We start from the raw sequence: 23,422 nt of genomic DNA on the forward strand, positions 1-23,422 counted from the left end.
AAAGAGTCAGACATGACTGAGCACATATGCACAACAGCCATCACAAAATAAAACCAGGCAAAACTGACCTATGCTGTTAGAAGTCAAAATTGCGCTTATCTTGGGAGTGGACCTTGGCAGTGACCTGGGATGGAAGGGAATCAGAGAGATGGTGCATCCTGTCTCTTGTTCTGGGTGCAGGTTCACAGGTATGTTCAGCTAGTGAGACTCTGTTGATCTGTGTAGAAATGGTTCATGCACTTTCCTATTGTATTTTAAATAAAATTTCCAAAATTGAAAAAATAAGACTTCCCACATCACAGTATTATTTTGTAGTTTAAACTAAAGCCCTTTAGAATGTAAACTCCATGAGGGCAGTCATGAAAATCTGTTTTTTGTTTTTTTTTTACTGTTATTGCTGACTTTAAAAAACGCACGATGTGGGGGTTGCGAGTTCAGTTTCATTGGGACAAAATGAGGACTAGAGCCCAGGAGACAGCATCTCAGACAGTTCCGAGAAGCTGCTTCGAGCATGTAGCGAGGAAGGTGAGTATATATGTGATTTTTGGTGAAGGGAGAGTACATGCAATCAAGCCTGTATTTTTTGCAGAAGGTTTCTGCTAGTCACAAGGAGTAGATGTCACCATGCAGGATCTCAGTGTACTCCTGGATATGAGGAGCTATACTAATTGGGCTCATAAAATCAGCTCCTGAAAATATCTAACTATCTGACGACATGTCCTGCCAGTTTTCCCAGAGCACAGAGTGCCTCATGTCTGCTCTCCACCCTGAGCTCCCTCCCAGGGGTGTTGCAAGTCAGCCCCTGCAGCAGCACAGGATTTAATCCTTGTGGAGGCAGAGGGCAAATGCCAAGTGCCAAATGGCAAGTGCCAATTTGGAGCTGACACTACAAATGCAAGACTAAAGAAGTCTTGGTATACACCGCACTCTCAAAGCATTTCTCAAAATTCAGCACACTGCTTGTCTCATCACCTGCCACAGGATACAAACTCTCTCAACATGAGACTTTGCAAGCAATAATAATACTCTATCACCACTCAAAACAAGGCCACTTTTCCCTTTAGCAGCTCAGTCTATACAACACTATTTTCATATCAGGGATTCATTAACTCACAGACCTAAGTTCAACCCATCAATTGATCAATGGTAGTGAAGAAATCAATGGCAACCAGTGAACTTTACTCCATGGACTTACAATGGGAAATTAAAGTCAAAAACTTAGCCTGCATTTTAAGCAGCCTGGGTTAATTATTTTGCTTTTCTTACTGTTGCCCTTATTGGTGATCATGTTCTAATTGGTCTGTGGCATGCAAACTACTGTCCATTAACATGGTTGGGTATTTTTAGTATTATCCTAAGCTATTTTAAATCAATTATAAAGGTTGTTACAAAGGGACTTAGATGTTGTAAATAATTAACTTTTTTCCCATGAGAAGTATTGTGTACTTAATGAGGAGTCCTTAAGTACTTTTGAATGGTGAAAACCTCTATAAAACACACCACAGAAGATGAGGTCAAGAGGCTTGGCTTTGATTATCATATTAATCATCTCAGGAGAACTCCATGCAGAAGGTAAAACTAATTTTTAACATTCTTTATTCTCTAAAAAAATTATAAATAGAAATTCTAACATTACTTCTCTTGAAATTTGAATATAGTCTTTCATTTTTATGTATCAATATTATAAAAAAGATTCTTATAAGTTGTAATAATATTTAGACAAACTTTTTGCTTTGGGAAAAACTACTAAACTATTCCTAAACTAACATAACTTAGAAATCCAAAACAAGACAAAAAAAAAAAAACCTTTAGCATCTCTAGTTTTGAGGGCATAAGAGACCAGGATATAAATACCTTAAAGGATATTTTAGGCTAAAATATCACCATTTAAAGTTGCTGCTGCTGCTAAGTCACTTTAGTCATGTCCGACTCTGTGCGACCCCACAGATGGCAGCCCACCAGGCTCCCCCGTCCCTGGGATTCTCCAGGCAAGAATATTGGAGTGGGTTGCCATTTCCTTCTCCAATGCATGAAGTGAAAAGTGAAAGTAAGTCGCTAAGTTGTGTCTGACTCTCAGCGATCTCATGGACTGCAGCCTACCCGGCTCCTCCGTCCATGGGATTTTCCAGGCAAGAGTACTCGAGTGGGGTGCCATTGCCTTCTCCCCATTTGAAGTTAAGTTAACCTTAATTCTAGCTTTAGAGTAGAATCCATTCCTAACACTGCTAAGCTTGTATAATTTTAATTCTCTATCCTTACTGCTATTGCTAAGTTGCTTTAGTCGTGTCCGACTCTGTGCAACCCCATAGACGGCAGCCCACCAGGCTCTGCCTTCCCTGGGATTCTCCAAGCAAGAATACTGGAGTGGGTTGCCATTTCCTTCTCCAATGCATGAAAGTGAAAAGTGAAAGTGAAATCGCTTAGTCGTGTCCGACTCTTAGCGACCCCATGGACTGCAGCCTACCAGGCTCCTCCGTCCATGGGATTTTCCAGGCAAGACTCTATCCTTACAGTGAGAGCTTAATGTGGGAAATTTGAAAAAGAACAAACCACAAATCATCAGCAAGATTTTTGATTCTTGATGCCTTGATTTTTATCCTAATTTATTCTTTGGTTGAAAGATACTGGAGGGGGTTGCCATTTCCTCCTTCAGGGGATCTTCCTGACCCAGGGATTGAACCCACATCTCTTGCATCTGCCCCATTGGCAAGTGGATTTTTTTTTTTTTTAATCACTGCACCACCTGGGAAGCCCTTGATTGAATACATTAGGTAGTATAAATAATTAGTAGGACCATACGATTGAATAAACAAGGACACTTCTGAGAATGAAAGTGAAGTTTAGGAATACTCATGTAGGACAGCGGGGCTTAATCAAGACTGTCCAGAAAACAGTCTGTGGACTCCCTGTTAGAAATCTTCCTGCCCACACTGCCTCATGTGGCGAGGTGAGTGTGAGTGAGGCGGGCAGTGCACAAGTGTGGGCCCTTTAGGAGGAGTTCACGGTGTTCTCGGGCTGCAGGGGTGAGAGACCAGGCAGGTCACTGAGTATCAGCAAGAGGAATAAACAGAGTAGGAAACCACGGCCATAATGCTCTTTTAAAACACCAGACGGAATTTGTTGACTAAAATAGCCTACAGATTATCTACAACCGCTTTTAGTTGAATAGCTTACTACAAATTTTCTGCCAAAAGAGGTTTTGCAATTTAAAGTATGAAATAGAATTCATGTGATTTGATGCATTTAATTCTACAATAAGATAATTTTATATGAATAGTTTCCTTTTATTTTTCTGTCTCATTAGGGAAAAAACAGCTGATATAATTGTCCATTAGCAGTACCGTGAGACATTGCAATATTCTAGCTAATTTTGTAATTAGCGTGTGGTTATAATCTTCTTTCACACAAAGAAATGTCAGCTGTGTTCTGTTCCTGTTAGAACATGCTGCTTGACAAAATTAGGGGGAGCTTTTCTGAGGAAGTGGCCTACTCAGATTAATTCTGATGATTGGGAGTTGGGGTTGCTAGCAGATTAATTCTGATTGAAAAGTATTGTCACAAAAGTACTTTAAAACGTTAAGTAATAGAAAGTAAGTACTGGCTAAAGTGTCTGCAAACACTTTGAATTTTAAAATGTGTTGTCACTTGGTCACACATTGTATGGTATTAAATGTATTTTCAGTGTGCAGCTTATTGTTTACTCATTTCAGACAAGCCCTGTGGTTTTCCTAGTGTGGAGAATGGGAGGATTGCACAATATTACTATACTTTTGAAAGCTTTTACTTTCCAATGAGCATAAACCAAAATCTGTCATTTTCCTGCTTGGTTGGTTATACGACTGCAACTGGAAAACGCGAGGCGCGGACCACGTGTACGGCGGCAGGCTGGTCTCCAGAACCACGGTGCTTCAGTAAGTCAGTGGTGGGGCCGCTCTCACGTGATAACTCACAAACAGCTTAGCTGGTAAAACTAGGGGCCCCAGAGGGCAGGTATCTGAACCTTTCGGTAGGTAAGGACAAAATTATCGGCCCTCGGTCTTTTTTACAAAATGAAAGCATATTCTGAAATTCTATAAATCATGTTTTTCATTAACATGTTGTCTTCTTTATCTTTCTAAAAGCAGTGTTATTTTTGGCAGTGCGGGGTCTTGTTGCGTGGGCTTTCTCTAGCTGCCGTGAGTAGGGGCTACTCTCTAGCTCTGGTGCGTGGCGTTCTCATCGAGGGGGCCTCCCTTGTTTCAGAGCGTGAGCTCTAGGCACACAGGCATCCGTAGTCGTGGCCCGTGGGCTCAGCTGTTGAGGCTCCTGGGCTCTAGACCACAAGCTCAAGTGGTGGCTCGTGGGCTCAGTTGCTCCTCGGCGTGTGGGATCTTCCCAGATCAGGGATCAAACCCATGTCTCTTGCACTGGCAGCTGAGTTCTTTACAGCTAGGCCACCAGGGAAGCCCCCTTATCTGTTCTTAATAATACTCTAGGAAGAGAATAAGGGCAATTATTTAAATTGTTATCATCACATGGCAAGGAACAGACACACCATCTAGTTACTTTGAGGAATAAGGGACTTATACAGAGAATTTTGCGGGAGCCAGAAAAATATCTGATGCTGGCCTTAGGAAGTATAAGGTTGTTACTCTAGTATTTTATCATTTGAAAGACTCCCCTCTCCTTTGTATGACTTCTCCTTGCATAATATCCGTTGAACAATCTATTTTTCTTAATTTTTGAGTTCAAATTCGTGGAAAGGAAATCTGATTGGCAGAACCCAATATTTCATGTCAGGCCACACTAGAAACACCAGAGATTATCAGCTGGTTTCCAGGGGGTCAGGTGACCTCTCTCTGTTGACACAGTTCCCAAGCTCTGTTTTGCAGAGTAAGCGGCTTTGGTTGAGTCAGTTTCATTTAGATGTTTATTTACAGTGGTTGATATGTCCAGTAAACATACCCATGTGGGATAATTATCCATTCCATGACTTGTGGACAGACCACCAATTTAAGCGTTACACTTTTTAGTGTTAACACAGATCATAGATTAACTGCAATAAATGAACCTCATTCATAACTAGAGGATAAAAGTAAATTAAACATCTGAGATGAGATGTTGTGAGAGCAGTGAAGTAGGAGCTGGAAGAGGATGAAGAGGGTCAACACGGCAGGGTCAGGGTTGAGACATACCCTCTGCGGCCAGACTGCTCTAGTGGATCCGGCTCTACCACTGGGAAGTGGCTTAAACATTCTGGGCTGGACTTTCTCATCTATAAAATGGAAATCACGAAACTTCAGTGAGATGATCTGTATAGACTGCTTCCACTCAGAAAGTATGACATATCTAAACAATACTAACCTTGGACAAATCTCTTTCACCTTTCTGAATTGGTTTATTATGAGGGTCCATTAATCATGCTCAAAAACTGATTGAACTGCATTCAATGCTAAGATAAATGTCCCATTCAACATATCACTGTCCCAAGTATTTACTAAAAATTAGCTCTGTGAACTTGAAGTGGCATGTCTGTGACTCCGTCACAGTCTACATAGACTGACTAAGGAGCCTTACTGTGCTCGTAGGCAATCAGAGGCTGAAAAAATAGATGAACACAATTTTCACAATAAATTGTCTGCAGGATTATATAAGGATTCACAGAGTAAGTACATGTGCTTTAGCTACATGATGTTAAAAATTATCAAATGCAGTGGACTCAAAAGTATTAGGAAGTAAACCTAAAAGAAAATCCTTCTATTTCCCATTAATGATAATTAAAAGCAGATCTCTGGATATATTTTCTAAAGTAGATGAGGTAGGGGTGGGGATGACTGTGAAAATCAAAGTCAGTGCATACCAAGAATTTCAGTATCAAACTGAATCAGGTTTTAAAGAGATACTTCCAAAATTAAATTAAATCAAGAAATTGTGAATTCCTTAACATTCATAAAAAAAGTGAATTTTTTTTCTCCTTAAAACTCCAAGAATAACATTAAACTTTTGCATTGTTAGTTTTACAACTTTTTGAAAAATAAAGCTTAATTTCATCAATTTAGAAAAGAAATATTTTTCTCCCCACAGAAAAGTGCCCTAAGCCTGACTTGAAGAATGGTTACATCTTTGATTCAAAATTATCTTACAAAATACAAGAGAACATGCGCTATCATTGCGCATCAGGATACAAAACCATGGCAGGGCAGGATGAAGAAGTGGTTCAATGCCTTGCTGATGGGTGGTCTTCCCAGCCAACCTGTAGCAAAGAACATGGTACGTGTTTAAGAATCATCTCCTAAACCTGAAGACAAGAGCTTGGGAATTTAGTAAGTTTAGTGCTTTCTTATAGTGACAGGTATTTTTATTGAAATATAGTTTATTTTCCAGTGTATCTGCCAATGCAGGAAGTTATTGTGTTGTTTCCTTCCAATGTTAGGTGTTTCCTTCATCCAAGGGACCCCATCTTCCACAGCACACCTACTCCAGGAATTCCTACTTTCTGCTAGTAAAAAAAAAAAAAAGAAAAATTTATGTAAGATAAAAGGAAAGAACCTTAATGAACCTGCTTTTTGAAACATATATAAATGATTTCCTTCATTAGACAAGAATTTGAAATAATGCACATTACTTTATTCTGAAAGCCAATATCAGATAAATTGAAAGCAATCATTTGAATATATGTGTGTGTGTATATATATATGTATATATATATATATATATATAAAGAGAGAGAAATGCTGGACTGGATGAAGCACAAGCTGGAATCAAGATTGCCAGGAGAAATATCAATAACCTCAGATATGCAGATGACACCACCCTTATGGCAGAAAGCAAACAACTAAAGAGCATCTTGATGAAAGTGAAAGAGGAGAGTGAAAATGTTGGCTTAAAACTCAACATTTAGAAAACTAAGATCATGGCATCTGGTCCCATCACATCATGGCAAATAGATGGGGAAACAGTAGAAACAGTGGCTGACTTTCATTTTTTTAATGGCTCCAAAATCACTGCAGATGGTGACTGCAAGTCATGAAATTAAAAGACGCTTGTTCCTTGGAAGAAAAGCTATGACCAACCTAGACAGCATATTAAAAAGCAGAGACATCACTTTGCCAACAAAAGTCCATCTAGTCAAAACTACGGTTTTTCCAGTAGTCATGTATGGATGTGAGAGTTGGACCATAAAGAAAGCTGAGCGCCAAAGAATTGATGCTTTTGAACTGTGGTATTGGAGAAGACTCTTGAGAGTCCCTTGGACTGCAAGGAGATCCAACCAGTACATTCTAAAGGAAATCAGTCCTGAATATTCATTGGAAGGACTGATGCTGAAGCTCGAACTCCAATCCTTTGGCCACCTGATGCGAAGAACTGACTCCTTTGAAATGACACTGATGCTGGGAAAGATTGAAGGCAGGAGGAGAAGGGGATGACAGAGGATGAGATGGTTGGATGGCATCACCGACTCAATGGACATGACTTTGAGTAACCTCTGGGAGTTGGTGATGGACAGGGATGCCTGGGGTGCTGCAGTCCATGGGTCACAAAGAGTCGGACACAATTGAGCGACTGAACTGAACCGAACTGAACTGATGTATCTACCTATCTATCTATATACAGGTAGTTAGTGTGGTGTTAGCTATTTAAATTATACAAACTCGCAGATGGGACATCATCAAAAACTTGTTAATGCACAAGCCTTCTGTTGAATTGTGGCCTTTGGCCAAATACTCCAGAGTAGAATGCGAAGGATGGAAGACCAGTAGGGTTAGGACACAGAGTGCATGAAAAAAGGGACTGAAGAGACAAAGACAAACTGATTATTTTTCAGTTTTGCTGAGAGTTGATTCTGTTATATGTTTGTTAAGATTCAAAGTAAATAAAAGTTGAAAAGTTTTTGAGATTTCCTTTTAATATTCTATATTCAGGGATGAAGTCCATAAAACAAATGACTTTAATTTTTTTTTTTTTAGAAACATGTTTGGCCCCTGAATTGCATCATGGAAGTTATTCCACAACACAGAAAACATTCAAAGTGAAGGACAGAGTACGATACGAGTGTGCCTCTGGGTACCACACAGCTTCTGGGAAGAGGACAGAGGAGGCGGAGTGTCACCCGTACGGATGGGCCCTCACCCCACAATGTACCAGTAGGTTCTCCCTTTGAAGACAGCTGCTTTCACTCTGAAAAAGTCCCTCCCAGAGACGGGTGCAAGTTGTTAGGCTAATTATGTTCCTTTTTCCATAATTTTGCTTTTTTTGCTTCTGATTTTGACAGTAGGCTTTCCTCATTTCAAGCTCTCAAAGAAGAAAAAATCCTTTTAGCTCAGATACTTAAAATGAGTTTATTAATATTTAATAAATGTATAAATTGACAAGCTTTGCTGTGGATAATAGCAAAGTTGCTGAATTCGAATTCAGATATGGCATGTAAGTAGTAAGTGGATTTTGTTCTAGCAGGAAAAATAACATGTCTTTGTTTTTTATTTGTTCTTTCACTTTTAGAATTAAAATGCTCTTCCTTAAGAGTAATTGAAAATGGTTATTTTCATCCTGTAAAGCAAACCTATGAAGAAGGAGATGTAGTTCAGTTTTTCTGTCATAAAAATTATTATCTAAGTGGCTCTGACTTAATTCAGTGCTACAACTTTGGTTGGTACCCAGAATCTCCTGTCTGTGAAGGTAACTTTTAAAATTTCATTCACAAATAAAATATTATATCTGAATCAGCTTTAATTTCTATAAAAATGTCTCTGATGATATGTAAGCATTCTTCTAATTCTATTTTTAAAAATAAATATTGTCTTTTAAATTACTGCTATTTTCAGCAATCTTTAATACATTTAATCTGAGTATATATTAATATGCTTAATTTTTATGTTAGTCTGTAGAGTGGATATAGCTTTTAAATATATTGTTAAAAGTGTGTAATAAATTGCAAATCTTTTATTGTAATGAATAGTTTTTCTTATTGGGAATTAACTAGATCAGTTGTGCCAGGTGGCAGCCTTGTAAAGGTACTTTCTTATTTCTGGGCCATATATTCCCTGATGTGAAAACAGACTTCAAAATAGTGGGACAAAGTGCAGAAAAAGCAGCACGAAGTTACCAAGAGTGAAAAGGGAAACTGAAGTCATGCTGTATGAGCTGCCCTCTCCTGGGCCATCTATGGTTTCATGTGTGTCACTGGCTGTGTTCCGGCAGGTGGGATGATTACCTGTTAGGAGACAGCAATTCAATAGTCATGTAATCACACTGCAGTGTTCCATGAAGAAAGTTCTGGTCTAGCAGAAGAAAGAGATACAAGAGAGTAATTGATACAATGTGAAAAATGGTATCATAAAGTCAGGTATAAGGTGTTCGAACAAACACTGAAGGTTCTGACTGATGCTGTGGGACCACATGTACAGAGGTGGTGGATAATGTCTGATCTGGGCCTTAAAAGATAGGCAGGAGTTGGAGGATTGGGAGGGATGGGGACATATAAAGGGCTTGATAGTCTCTGTTTTCTCTGTAGTGTAGAAAATACAGCCATTACTAACAGGCAGGAGAAAGGCAGGAAAGGAAATCTTGGAAGAGAGTAGTGACGATTTGAAACAGTTGCTGGGAAGAACGAAAACTGAGTGACCAGGGGTTGTGTAGTAGGATTGCTCCAAACAGCCAGTGTTCTCTAATTGCACTGAACAATGATTTTACTTTCTTTTATTAAAAACATTCTTTCTAAACTTTTGCAGTGGTGCCTAACAGCCCTGGTCTAACAGTAGAGAGAAAGATTGTTGGCCAATTTCCTATAGCATGTTATTTCTGAACTTAATGGCAGGGTCTTCCCTGGTGGTCCAGTGGTTAAGAATCTGCCTTCCAATGCAGGGAATGTGGGTTCAATCCCTGGTCTCAGAACTAAGATCCCACATGCTCTGGGGCAACTAAGCCCACACAGCACAGTTAGAGAGATGCTCAGAGAGCCTGAGAGCCGCAACAATGAAAAGATCCTGCCCGCTGCAGCTAAGACCCAACGCAGCCGAAATAAATAAATATTAAAAAAAAATAAACGGCAAGCCTACCTACTTATTACTTATTCCACACTCCTCTCCCCGCACCAAAAATTAGTCAGATGCCAACGTCCATGTTACTTTTTTCTAGTAAATAGGCCTTAGATGTAAGATGGGCAGTGTTGTAATCTGAGTAATGCCTCCATGCCCCTCCCATCCCCCAAAGATACTCATATCCTATTCCCTGGAACCTGTGAATGTCCCCTTATGAAACAATGGGGACTTTGCAGATGTCATGGAGTTAGAGATCGTGAGATGGGAATAATATCTGGGATTATCCACGTGGGCTTACATAATTGCAACCGCTATAAGAGAAAGAGCGGGATTTGACTACAGAGGATCAAGTAGGAGAGGTGACAGTGGAAGCAAAGGTTGGAGCGGAAAAGGAAGGAGTCAGGAGCCGAGGCAAGCTGGCAGCCCCCAGGCGCTGCAGAGGCAGACAAGCCACTACTTCCCTAAAGCCTCTGGAAGAATGCCGCTCTCCCGACACCCAGATCCCAGCCCAGGAAAGCCGATTCTGGACTTGCGTTTCCAGAACTGTAAGAGACTACACGTGTAGTATGTCAAGCCACTCTATTGTGGTCATTTGTCCCAGCAGTCGTGGAAAATGAATATAGTCAGTATTTTAGAATAGTTTAGTGGAGGAGATTTTCATTCATATAGACACAGGTTCAGGAATGCCAAGATCCACCACTTATTAATAATTTACTTACTTCTTAAGTTTTAGTTCCTCTGTCTATAATATGGGAGATGAAATAGTCCCTACTTAACAAAATTATTTTAAGATTAAAGGAGATAATGAATGTAAAATTCTGGCTCTTTTTTTGTGTTCTATTGCATGAACTTAACAGCTTAAACCCTGGACATGTAAATGGCAACCCACTCCAGTATTCTTGCCTGGGAATTCCCAAGGACAGAGGAGCCTGGTGGGCTACAGTCCATGGAGTCCCGAAGAGTCAGACATGATTAAGCGACTAACAGCTTAAAACCACATACAAGTGTGGGTCAGCTATTGCTATGTGTCCATGTCTGATGAAGCAATAGGCAAGCCGCAGTGTCATCTGAGGCTGGACAGGGGAAGAACCTTGCACTCAAGCTTTCTGTGATTTGTGGCAGGTTTCGGAGCTTGGCGGCTACTGAGCCGAGGGTCTTAGTGCCTGCTGGCTGCCCCCTGGAGGCAGCCCTGTGCCCCCTGCCCTGTGGTCCTCCTCCCTCTTTGGAAGCTCACAGACAGGCCAGCTTCCCCTCCAGATCAGTAGGGCACAGAGTCTCTCGGGACGAAGGGCCTCCCGCACTGTGTTGCATGAGCGTGTGTGGTGATCACACCTCCATCCTTGTGGCTGTGTTAAACGCAGTCACATCATCACATCATCTCCGCTGTGTTCATCGGTTAGAAGCAAGACCCAGTTCCTGCTCCTGGGGAGGGCATGACTCGAGGAAGTGACTGTCAGGATGTGGGAACCCAGGGGGTGACCCCAGTCTGCCTGCCAGACTTCTTAGGGTCCTTGGCACAGCCAATGTGCTTGTGAGATCTTGACTATTATTTCTGGTGGCTATACGACTAAACATCCTGATGTTTTTCCATAAGGAAGAAGAAATCGGTGTCCTCCTCCCCCTCTGCCTCTGAACTCCAACCTTCAAACGTACTCAACCACCTACCGGCACGGAGAAACAGTTCGTATAGAGTGTGGACTTAACTTCGCCATGCAGGGAGCAGAAGAGATACGCTGTGAAAACGGGAAATGGACGGAGCCTCCCAAATGCGTTGGTTAGCAGCACCTCGACTAAGCTTTCCCTGACGAGAAACCTGCGTGTAGAGCTAAATGGTCTCTTCTCTCTCAATTGTGCCCTTTCAGAGGACAAGCAGAGGACGACCTGTGAGGCCCCGCCGTCGGTGGGGAATGGCACGGCAAACCCGTCCTCTGAGGTTTATCACAGCGGGGATAAGGTGGTGTACGTGTGTGAGAGGGGCTATCACCTCCGTGGACCAGGAGAAATAACGTGCAACCGTGGGAGATGGACCCTTCCCCCTGAGTGTGTTGGTATGTGTGCTGCGTGTCATATCCAGAGCTAAGCCTAGCATGTAGAGTTTTTCATTCTCTTTGTTTAATGCACACGCTTATAGCAATAGTCCGTTGCTTAGAAGAGTTTGAAACGCACAGATACAGCACCTACTCTGCCATTTTTCTGAAGCATATGAAGCTGTCTGTAGATTCATATTTTTAATCCAATATAAAGAATAGGGAAGCAAACAATTTTTGAATGTCCTGATTCTAATATTTTTGCATCTGGCCATTCTAACCCCCCACACTCTGAGCCATAAACCTGGCCTTTCATTTAACTCAAGGACATGACCAGGTTACAACTCCAGGAGGCCACCCTTCCCATCATCCTCATTTCTTGGCCAGGTCCTGGAGAGACCTCCACATGTTTACCAAGGATAACTATTGCATAAGAGAAAAGCTGCTAAGGATGCTAGAGAAATTAGCAGAGTAAGAGCAAGACTCTTACAGACAGAAAAATGGAACTTTTCATCCATGGGTTGACTGAGATCTGAGATGAAGAGGGAGGAGAAGGAAAAATAAAACAGGATAATGACAAATGACAGTTTTAGAACCAACCATAATCTTTAGGTTAAAGAACACTCTTTACCTTTCCACACATCTTAAGAACATCTATAGCATGATTCCTTTGTAAGCCAGAAAAGTAAAAAAGACCCATACTTGCTCTTCAGCAAAACATTTGCTGTATTGTCTTGCTTAGTAAATTTTAATAATATGTAGCTGAATGATGTTTCTCTAATTTCTGATGAATTCAGGAATCAATTGTCCTAAATTACATAGTACAAATATTGAAGGACTATTGTCTGGGCAACTGTATTATGCCATTATGTTATTATAAGTTCATGTTAATCTAAAAGTAACCTCTTTTCTTAGATAATACTGAGAATTGTAATCCTCCACCTGATGTAATAAACGGGGCTATTATTGGTGAATTATTGGCAAGCTACCCAACAGGATCCTCTGTGGAATATAGATGCAATGAATATTACTTATTGAGAGGAGCAAAAATATCTCATTGTGAGCAAGGAAGATGGTCATCACCACCTGTTTGCTTAGGTAAGATAGAGAACACATTGAACTAAAACAGATTTTTCCCCTGCTTTATTGAGATGCAATTCACATATAGTATAGATTTAAGGTGTACAGTGTGATGATTCTATACACAAACACACCATGAAATTATTACCACGACAAAGCTGGTTTGCATATCCTTCACCTCAAGTAATTTAGGGGGCTGTTGTCATGATGAGAGAGTTTAAGATTCTCTCTTGGCGTCTTTTAAGTGTACCAAATAATATTGTTAGCTATAGTCGCCACAGGGCTTCCCAGGTGGCACTAGAGGTAAAGAACACCCCTGCCAATGTAGGAGACATAAGAGATGTGGGTTCAATCCCTGGATCGAGAAGATCCCCGGGAGGAGGAGATGGCAGCCCACTCCAGTATCCTTGTCTGGCGAATACCATGGACAGAGGAGCTCGGCAGGCTACAGTCCATGGGATCGCAAAGAGTCAGGCACGACTAAAGCGACTTAGCGCGCATGCACACAGAAGCCTGTCCCAACCACCTTACCTAGAAGTGTAACCTCCCTTCCCCCAGCTCTGTGACAGCCCCTCACCTCCACTCTTCATTCTTCTACTTCACTTATATACGTCGTTTAAAGATGGACAAACAAGAGCCATATATTTAGTATACTTATTGTTTACCGTATTGCATTTCTCCCAGTTGGAAGGCAATCTCCATGAAGTCAAGGAGCTTTGTTTTATTTGCTGATGAATATCAAGTGACAGGTGTCCCATAAATATAACACAATAAGTACATTTTCTGTTTGAAGGTTTTTATTTTATAGAAAGGAAATCATGACGAATCTAAGGGTTGCTGGTCCTAAACAATATTTTTAATGTTTCAAATTAAGTGGTTTTAATTTATGGTATCAGTTCAGTTCAGTTTAGTCGCTCAGTCATGTCCAACTCTTTGTGACCCCATGAATCACAGCATGCCAGGCCTCCCGGTCAATCACCAACTCCCGGAGTTCACTCAGACTCACGTCCATCGAGTCAGTGATGCCATCCAGCCATCTCATCCTCTGTCGTCCCCTTCTCTTCCTGCCCCCAATCCCTGCCAGCATCATGGTCTTTTCCAATGAGTCAACTCTTCACGTGAGGTGACTAAAGTACTGGAGTTTCAGCTTTAGCATCATTCCCGCCAAAGAACACCCAGGACTGATCTCCTTTAGGATGGACTGGTTGGATCTCCTTGCAGTCCAAGGGACTCTCAAGAGTCTTCTCCAACACCACAGTTCCAAGGCATTAATTCTTTGGCACTCAACTTTCTTTATAGTCCAACTCTCACATCCATACATGACCATTGGAAAAACCATAGCCTTGAGTAGACGGACCTTTGCTAGAAAAGTAATATCTCTGCTTTTGAATATGCTATCTAGGTTGGTCATAACTTTTCTTCCAAGGAGTAAGCGTCTTTTAATTTCATGGCTACAATAACCATCTGCAGTGATTTTGGAGCCCAGAAAAATAAAGTCTGACACTGTTTCCACTGTTTCCCCATCTATTTCCCATGAAGTGATGGGACCGGATGCCATGATCTTCGTTTTCTGAATGTTGAGCTTTCAGCCAACTTTTTCACTCTCCTCTTTCACTTTCATCAAGAGGCTTTTTAGTTCCTCTTCACTTTCTGCCATAAGGGTGGTGTCATCTGCATATCTGAGGTTATTGATATTTCTCCTGGCAATCTTGATTCCAGCTTGTGTTTCTTCCAGCCCAGCGTTTCTCATGATGTACTCTGCATATAAGTTAAATAAGCAGGGTGACAATATACAGCCTTGACGTACTCCTTTCCCAATTTGGAACCAGTCTGTTGTTCCATGTCCAGTTCTAACTGTTGCTTCCTGACCTGCATACAGGTTTCTCAAGAGGCAGGTCAGGTGGTCTGGTATTCCCATCTCTTTTAGAATTTCCCACAGTTTATTGTGATCCACACAGTCAAAGGCTTTGGCATAGTCAATAAAGCAGAAATAGAGGTTTTTCTAGAACTCTCTTGCTTTTTCCATGATCCAGCGGATGTTGGCAATTTGATCTCTGGTTCCTCTGCCTTTTCTAAAACCAGCTTGAACATCTGGAAGTTCACAGTTCACAGATTGCTGAAGCCTGGCTTGGAGAATTTTGGACATTACTTTACTAGCGTATGAGATGAGTGCAATTGTGTGGTAGTTTGGGCATTCTTTGGCATTGCCTTTCTTTGGGATTGGAATGAAAATTGCCCTTTTCCAGTCCTGTGGCCACTGCTGAGTTTTCCAAATTTGCTGGCATATTAAGTGCAGCACTTTCACAGCATCATCTTCCAGTACTTGAAATAGCTGAACTGGAATTCCATCACCTCCACTAGCTTTGTTCGTAGTGATGCTTCCTAAGGCCCACTTGACTTCACATTCCAAGATGTCTGGCTCTAGGTGAGTGATCACACCATTGTGATTATCTGGATCATGAATATCTTTTTTGTACAGTTCTTCTGTGTATTCCTGCCACTTCTTCTTAATATCTTCAACTTGCTTCTGTTAGGTCCATACCCTTTCTGTCCTTTATCGAGCCCCTCTTTGCATGAAATGTTCCCTTGGTATCTCTAATTTTCTTGAAGAGATCTCTAGTCCTCCCCATTCTGTTGTTTTCCTCTATTTCTTTGCATTGATTGCTGAGGAAGTCTTTCTTATCTCTTCTTGCTATTCTTTGGAACTCTGTATTCAGATGCTTATATCTTTCCTTTTCTCCTTTGCTTTTTGCTTATCTTCTTTTCACAGCTATTTGTAAGGCCTCCTCAGACAGACATTTTGCTTTTTCGCATTTCTTTTCCATGGGGATGGTCTTGATCCCTGTCTCCTGTACAATGTCACGAAGCTCCGTCTATAGTTCATCAGGCACTCTGTCTATCAGATCTAGTCCCTTAAATCTATTTCTCACTTCCACTGTATAATCATAAGGTATTTTATTTAGGTCATACCTAAATAATCTAGTGGTTTTCCCCACTTTCTTCAATTTAGGCAATAAGGAGTTCATGATCTGAGCCACAGTCAGCTCCCGGTCTTGCTTTTGCTGACTGTATAGAGCTTCTCCATCTTTGGCTGCAAAGAATATAATCAATCTGATTTTGGTGTTGACCATCTGGTGATGTCCATGTGTAGAGTCTTCTCTTGTGTTGTTGGAAGAGAGTGTTTGTTATGACCAGTGCGTTCTCTTGGCAAAACTCTATTAGCCTTTGCCCTGCTTCATTCCGTACTCCAAGGCCAAATTTACCTGTTATCCCAGGTGTTTCTTGACTTCCTCCTTTTGCATTCCAGTCCCCTATAATGAAATGGACAACTTTTTTGGGTGTTAGTTCTACAAGGTCTTGTAGGTCTTCAGAGAACCATTCAACCTCAGCTTCTTCAGCATTACTGGTTGGGGCATAGGCTTGGATTACCATGATATTGAATGGTTTGCCTTGGAAATGAATGGAGATCATTCTGTCGTTTTTGAGATTGCATCCAAGTACTGCATTTCGGACTCTTTTGTTGACCATGATGGCTACTCCATTTCTTCTAAGGGATTCCTGCCCACAGTAGTAGATATAATGGTCATCTGAGTTAAATTCACCCATTCCAGTCCATTTTAGTTTGCTGATTCCTAAAATGTCAGAGGTTATATGAAATATATAAATTCACTTGATAGTAATGTATACTTTATTGTGTATGTGAAGAGCTTTAATAATACAAAGTGGTAAATATAAAATACTGCTTTTGATGCCTATCATAATTTTATTGTAAAAATGTATCATTCTCATACTTGTAAGATGAGAAAAGAATTTAAAACAGTCTTTGTTTTACAGAGCCGTGTACTGTTAACGTGGGTGACATGCGCAGAAATAACGTGGAGATGAAGTGGAATTATGAGGGAAAGATCTTACATGGAGATTTAATCGATTTTGTATGTAAGCAGGGATATGAGTTGTCTCCATCAACCCCACCCTCTGAATTATCTGTGCAGTGTAATAGAGGAGAAGTGAAATATCCTTCATGTATTAGAAAAGGTAAAACAACAGTGCTTCCTGACTTCCCTGATGGTCCAGAGGTGAAGGCGCCATTAATTTCACTGCAGGGGCCTCAGTTTCTGATCCCTAGACCAGGAAAGTTCTGCATGCTGCAGCCAAGAAAGCAAACAAACAGTGCTTCCTGACAATTTCTTAGGTGACCAATATCACAGGTGATCAATATGGTTCAAAGGATAAGACCCTAAGCTATCTACCACCCTCATCATCCAATCTATAAAACTGGGAATGAGCTGATCAGTTACCAGTTAGCACATACCCTTAAATAGGATGACGTGAGGACATCTTTTAACTTCATAAGTCGGTTTTATAAAAGGAGAAATCATGAGATTTTGAAAATGTCACCAGACTTTCAGAGGATGGATCACTTTCTTGTGGGCAACCAATAAGCTTGTAAAGCTCACCTCAGGGTGAGCCAGAGAGGGTTGTCTCAGAAGAGAACTTGAAGTAGAGGGAGAGAATTTGTGGACTCCTTAGACAGGGGACTGTCACTTTTAATGAAAAAAGGAAGAGAATGCATTCAGAAACATGGCTTCGAGACAGATCTTACACGCTTTCACTTTTGGAAGACAGATAGGGGAAAAGTAAAATCATGATGGCTAGTTTTAAATGTGTATTTAACGCTATGAGATTCTAATTGCAATCATAAATTTTATGTATGACGTGATGGCAGAAAATGCTTTTGATATTTAAAAATTACTTGAGAGTTGTCTTAAAAATGCTTTAACATGAATATCTTTTTTATTTCTGTAGCAGTTATGAAAGCATTGGCCACCTACTGTAGCAATTCATTGTGGACTTTAATAATTATTTTTGCAGAATCTAAAAGAATGTGTGCATCTCCCCCAGCTATTAAAAATGGAGTTATTAAGAGTTCAACACTCAACACCTATGAAAACGGTTCTTCAGTGGAATACATATGTTTCGAGCACCATTTCCTTCAAGGGGCTAGGGAGTCCTATTGTTTAGAGGGGGTGTGGACTACACCACCTTCGTGTTTGGGTATGTAGTGCTACGTGTGTCTCTATTTGTTCAAATTGAGCCAGATTTTCCACGTTCTCTTCTCTTTGAGTTGATATAACACTAATATAGGATGAGATGGTTGGATGGCATCACCATCTCAATGGATATGGGTTTGGGTAGACTTTGGCAAGGAGCCTGGTGGGCTGCCGTCTATGGGGTCTCACAGAGTCTGACACGACTGAAGCGACTTAGCAGCAGCAGCAGACTTTGGCAGTTGGTGATGGACAGGGAGGCCTGGTGTTCTGCGGTTCACGGGGTCGCAAAGAATTGGACACAGCTGAGCGACTGAACTGAACACTAATATAACACCTAAGTTTTCATTTGTTTTATTTTATTAGTGTGCCTGTTAATTTACTGGTTTCTACTCTTTGCTCTAGATCTGGTTATTGTGTGTGCTTATTCACTCAGTCATGTCCAACTCTTTGCAGCCCATGGACTGTAGCCCTGCAGGCCCCCCTGTCCATGAGATTGTCCAGGCAAGAAAACCAGAATGGGTTGCCATTTTCTACTCCAGGGGATCTTCCTGACCCAGGAATTGAACCTGCGTCTCTTGCGTCTCCTGCATTGGCAGGCAGATTCTCTACCACTAGTGCCTCCTGAGAAGCCCCAGGTGATCCTCTAGATCATCAATAACAGGAGTCCAGTCCTCCTAACACGTACTTTTTAAGTACAAACCATGCATCAGGTATGGGGTTAGTAGGACCTACAGGGTATATAAGCCATGCGGTATGTGTGACCAGGCTAATGGCAGTCATCATGTTATTGGTGCTGCTAGGGAAATGTGGACAGCAGGAACAAATATAGGAATGGCTTCCTCGGTCTAAAAGGTGAAACACAGTCATGCCTCGTTGGCAAGGCATCCTATGGAAGTGACAGTATTTCCCAAGATTCTCAGGAGGCATAAAATAACATATTTTTAAATAAAAAGAAAAATTTCTTTGTGTTTATATCCGACTTTCATTTATTTTCTTGTTTCACTGTCTTGGACTTTTATACAAGGCTGAATAGAAGAAGTGGTGTGTATCCTTGTATTCCAATCTTATAAGTAAACCTTCCAGCATTCTTCTTTAACTATGGTGTTACAAATACTTATAAAACTCAAATTAAAGATACAGAAGCCACCTATTTCCATTTTGTTAAGAGTTTAAAAAAACCTCAGTGAGTTTAATTTTAGCTGTTATCTGTAGAAACAATCATATGATTATTATCTTTGCTCTTTTCCCCCTGGAATTACATTGCTTCTTTTTGAAGGTTAAAGCATGTTTGCATTTCTGTAACAAATCTCACATGATTGTGATGAATTATACTTTTTATATACTGCTGAATTTTATTTGCTAATATTCTACTTATGATTAATGTATCTTTGTCATGTGAGAGATTGCATTTGTTATTTTCATTTTGGGTTAGTTTCTCCTAACCTCATACAAGCTGGTATTCCCTCATCAGTTCTCTGGATTTTGTCTGAGTGATACTATTTCTTTCTTAATAATTTTAAGAATTTATCAGAGATATCACCTGAGCCTTGAGGATTTTTTTGAGGAAAGATTTCAATGACAGCTTCGGTTTGTTTAATAAATGCCAGGTTATTATCTCTTCTCTCAGTTTCAGTAGGAAGAGGTTTGTATTTGTCCACTATACCTAAATTATCAAATGTGTTGACATAATGTTCATAACATCCTTTTACACTCTTTTTAGTGCTTTAGTGATGTGTCTTCTGTTATTACTGCTGTGAAGATGTATCTCTTTCTTGTCATATCTTGCTACAGGTCTATAAATTTTATTAGTCCTTTCAAGAGCCAATATCTTCATTTTTTTGATACTTTTTTCATATGTTGCTGTTTAATTAATTTGTATTTTTGTCTTTATTATTTCCTCTCTTCCATTTTCTTGGATTGAGTCAGTGTCAAGAGTCCAGCTTGTTTCTACCTTTCCATAAAATACTATCTGTCTAGCAATCAATGGTTTGTCCCATGGATGTTTTATTTGCATTTTCTGAAGAAGAAAAGGGGAAAAAAACTATTTCAATGACTATCACTACTGATCAATATTTTCTAAAAACATCTTTTTTTGCTGTCTTTGAAAACCTTAATGGCATAAAACTCAGTAACTGGTAGGATGTACCCTTTTTCCAAATTCAAGGCAACAGAGATAAATAACAGACTGCTTTCTGTGAGCTTTAAACATGTTTTCTGACTTGAGTATTAGTTCCAACTAACTTACTTACTGCTCTAATGCCTGGGAATTCTAAGGTCATTATGAGAAAACAATACAATGGCTAATACTGAAAGGCATCAAAATAGTTGTTTTGTTTTTTTTTTTTTCAGAGCCTTGCACATTATCTTTTGATACAATGGAAAATAATAATTTACTTCTGAAATGGAATTTTGACAACAGACCATATATTTTCCATGGCGAGTATGTTGAATTTTTTTGTAAGGGAGATACTTACATAGCTGGGTTTCCGGATCCTGTATCTGAATCCCGAGTGCAGTGTGACAGAGGACAATTAAATTACCCAAGATGTGGTCAAAGAGAAAGGTAAGAAGGAGCTTGTGCTTCCAACTGTTTTTTTTTTTTCTATTCAGATTGTTATTCATGAGATTCATTATGCTATAAATTTCAGACATATTAGGTTCTGCAACACTCCTACTTTATGGTCATTATAGAGGGGGAAAATGTTTATATTTTTTAAAGCAAGCGAACTTCAAGAAGCATTAACTAATTCAACAAGCTTTCTGGGTGGTCTAAGATCAAAGTCCCGTTTGCGATTTGGTACTTGTGACTCTTTGGCAATTGGATAAATATATCAATTTATATGAGTCACATCTAAATGTGGAAAAATTAACCTATATGTTCTGAGATAAGAGAAATCACATTTTCTACCATTTTCCATAGAAGTGTGTGTATAAACAACAGTGATGGGAAGCACAGCCGGATGAACTTTCTCCTGAGGGAAGAGCATGTTAATAACGATGATGAGTCTGTGGCATTTATTTTCAGGAACACATTCTATATAAGAATTTGGAAGTTTTTTCTGAAGTGCTGTTACATAGCAATTTTAAAATATATTTTCTACTACTTGATCAATGGAAAACAATCCTGTTCTTTTTTTTTTTTTTTCAGAAAAAAATGTTAAAATAATGCAATAAAATAATAGAATTATTTTTATCAGGTCAGAATATTGCCCCCTTTGAAGATACATTGTAAAATGGGAATTAAACTCTATAACTAAGAATATTTTAAAATTACTTAATGGCCAAGTACATGTGGTACTCTTCTAGTGATTATAATGAGCTATATGAACTACATAAGAAGCATTCACAAGACACATAGGTGTAAAACTTTTTTTATTTTTTATTGCAATGAAAATCAGAGTTGAAAAATTTATGTGCTAGTTAAATATTTCATTACATCTTGCATTTCCCATTTCTAAGACAAAAAAGAATATGCAACTTGGAAAAACTGCAGAAAATGGTGTTAGTGTAGTTAATGACATTGAGTTTTTAAAAAGAAATTGGTGGTATAATTTACCAAGGATGGTTACTTGCTTTTATCAGTATCTCATTAAACCAAGGACCAATTGTATGAAATAGTGAATGGTTAAGATTGTAATAAATACTTGGCCAGAAATGATGCTTATTTCAACTCCTTCCCCCTTTTCTCTTTTTTCATTCTTATCAAGGATGTTGTCTTATCAAGAACCCTTAAGGACATAAAAATGAATGGCATAAAATGAACAGCATTTGACACACTATAAAGTCTTCTATAAAGCATAATTGTTAGAAGAAAACTGTTGGATAAAAACCTCTAAGTTTTTACTTGCATGAAGATTTGACTCTAAACTGTTTACACAGGATATTTTCTATAAATAAAAGCCAGATATATTGTTTTATTTCTAGTTTGGTTGACTTGCCGTGTGACTTCATCTCTGCTGAATGTCTTCCATCTACTAAAAAATCTATACATCAAAATATTTCTGGTTCCTAAAGCCCATTCACTGGGCTATACTATCCTCAATATATGTTCAGGAATTCACATTTGTCTTTGTAATCTTTGTTAATATTAGTGTTTTCTGTTACTTTTAGTTCAATATTTATGTCAGTACAAAGGAACCAACCTCACTAGAGCTGAGAAACTATACATTATGTTAGAGGATTTACTTTATCAAATGCAGATGAGACTACCCTTCAGACTTTCGAAGGATAAAGAACTTTTAAAATTAACTGTACTATTAGCAACAAGGTTAGAAATCAAATTGTGAGTTAGTGAACCATCCACCTGTTCAAATGTTGCCCACAGAACACAGTTATGAAAAGAACACTTGCTATTTTTATATTATACACTTTTAGTGATTTTCTAGATCAGGTCATTATTGGAATCTTGCAGATTAGAAAATCTGAGATCAATGAGCCCTACAAGATAGGCAGGCCACACACCAAAAGAGAGTGTGTCAGTAACACTAGGGTCTATTGGAGTCCTGAAACACCACACAGTCACTTTTCAGTATGAAGGAATGAAGCTGTGGTTGGACTTAACTTTGTGGATTAAACACAGATTCATTTGATGTTAAACCATATGTATTTCAGTCAAATTTCAATTTTATAAGATCCACTCTGAAAAACTACTCTTGGAGATGAAATGAAATAATGAATATGGCCTCGAGGAAGGATAGTTCTAAAACACACATGGTTTGTTGTTGTGGTTGTTAAGTCACTAAGTTGTGTCCGACTCTTTTGTGACCCCATGGACTGTTGGCCGCCAGGCTCCTCTGTCCATGGGATTTTCCAGGCAAGAATACTGGAGTGGGTTATTATTTCCTTCTCCAGGGGACCTTCTCAACAATATCAATAGGAAAGTATTAATCCTTTCCAATTAATTCATCAATTAATCCATTAAGAATGATATTGATATCATGGGCTGTGTTGCAGCTAATGCAGGATTCAGAGATGAATAAAATTTAGCTCATTATTTCAAGGAATTCACAAAAGAAGAAATATTTAATTTAGTACAAGAGTTAAACTTGTATTATTTGTCATTAATTCAGACATAACAAGTGAATGGATGGCAGAGTTCTAGGGGTATTTGAGGGGAACTGCTTAGGGTAAGCTTTGTTCAACCTGGGTGGCTTCCTATCTCCCTGATTTACTTCCTAGCAGTTTATTTTTAAATGTGGGTTTCTGCATTTAAAAAGTAATTTAGCAATGGTACATAAAATTTCATAAG

General features: G+C 39.5%; 1 protein-coding gene across 1 annotated transcript; it reads left to right on the top strand.

Moving 5' to 3' along the window:
* The first annotated feature begins 417 nt into the window (after nucleotides 1–417).
* F13B (coagulation factor XIII B chain) lies at nucleotides 418–22,076 on the top strand. Its single transcript, XM_055583816.1, has 12 exons — nucleotides 418–525; nucleotides 3,683–3,911; nucleotides 6,064–6,249; nucleotides 7,947–8,123; nucleotides 8,479–8,655; nucleotides 11,611–11,790; nucleotides 11,879–12,064; nucleotides 12,959–13,141; nucleotides 16,958–17,158; nucleotides 17,996–18,178; nucleotides 20,524–20,737; nucleotides 21,882–22,076. Exons 1-12 carry the CDS (start codon nucleotides 418–420, stop codon nucleotides 21,913–21,915), a joined length of 2,058 nt encoding a protein of 685 aa, XP_055439791.1. The 3' UTR covers nucleotides 21,916–22,076.
* The last annotated feature ends 1,346 nt before the right edge of the window (nucleotides 22,077–23,422 follow it).

The sequence above is a fragment of the Bubalus kerabau genome, chromosome 5 (assembly GCF_029407905.1).
Source record: "Bubalus kerabau isolate K-KA32 ecotype Philippines breed swamp buffalo chromosome 5, PCC_UOA_SB_1v2, whole genome shotgun sequence".
Classification (NCBI taxonomy): domain Eukaryota; kingdom Metazoa; phylum Chordata; class Mammalia; order Artiodactyla; family Bovidae; genus Bubalus; species Bubalus kerabau.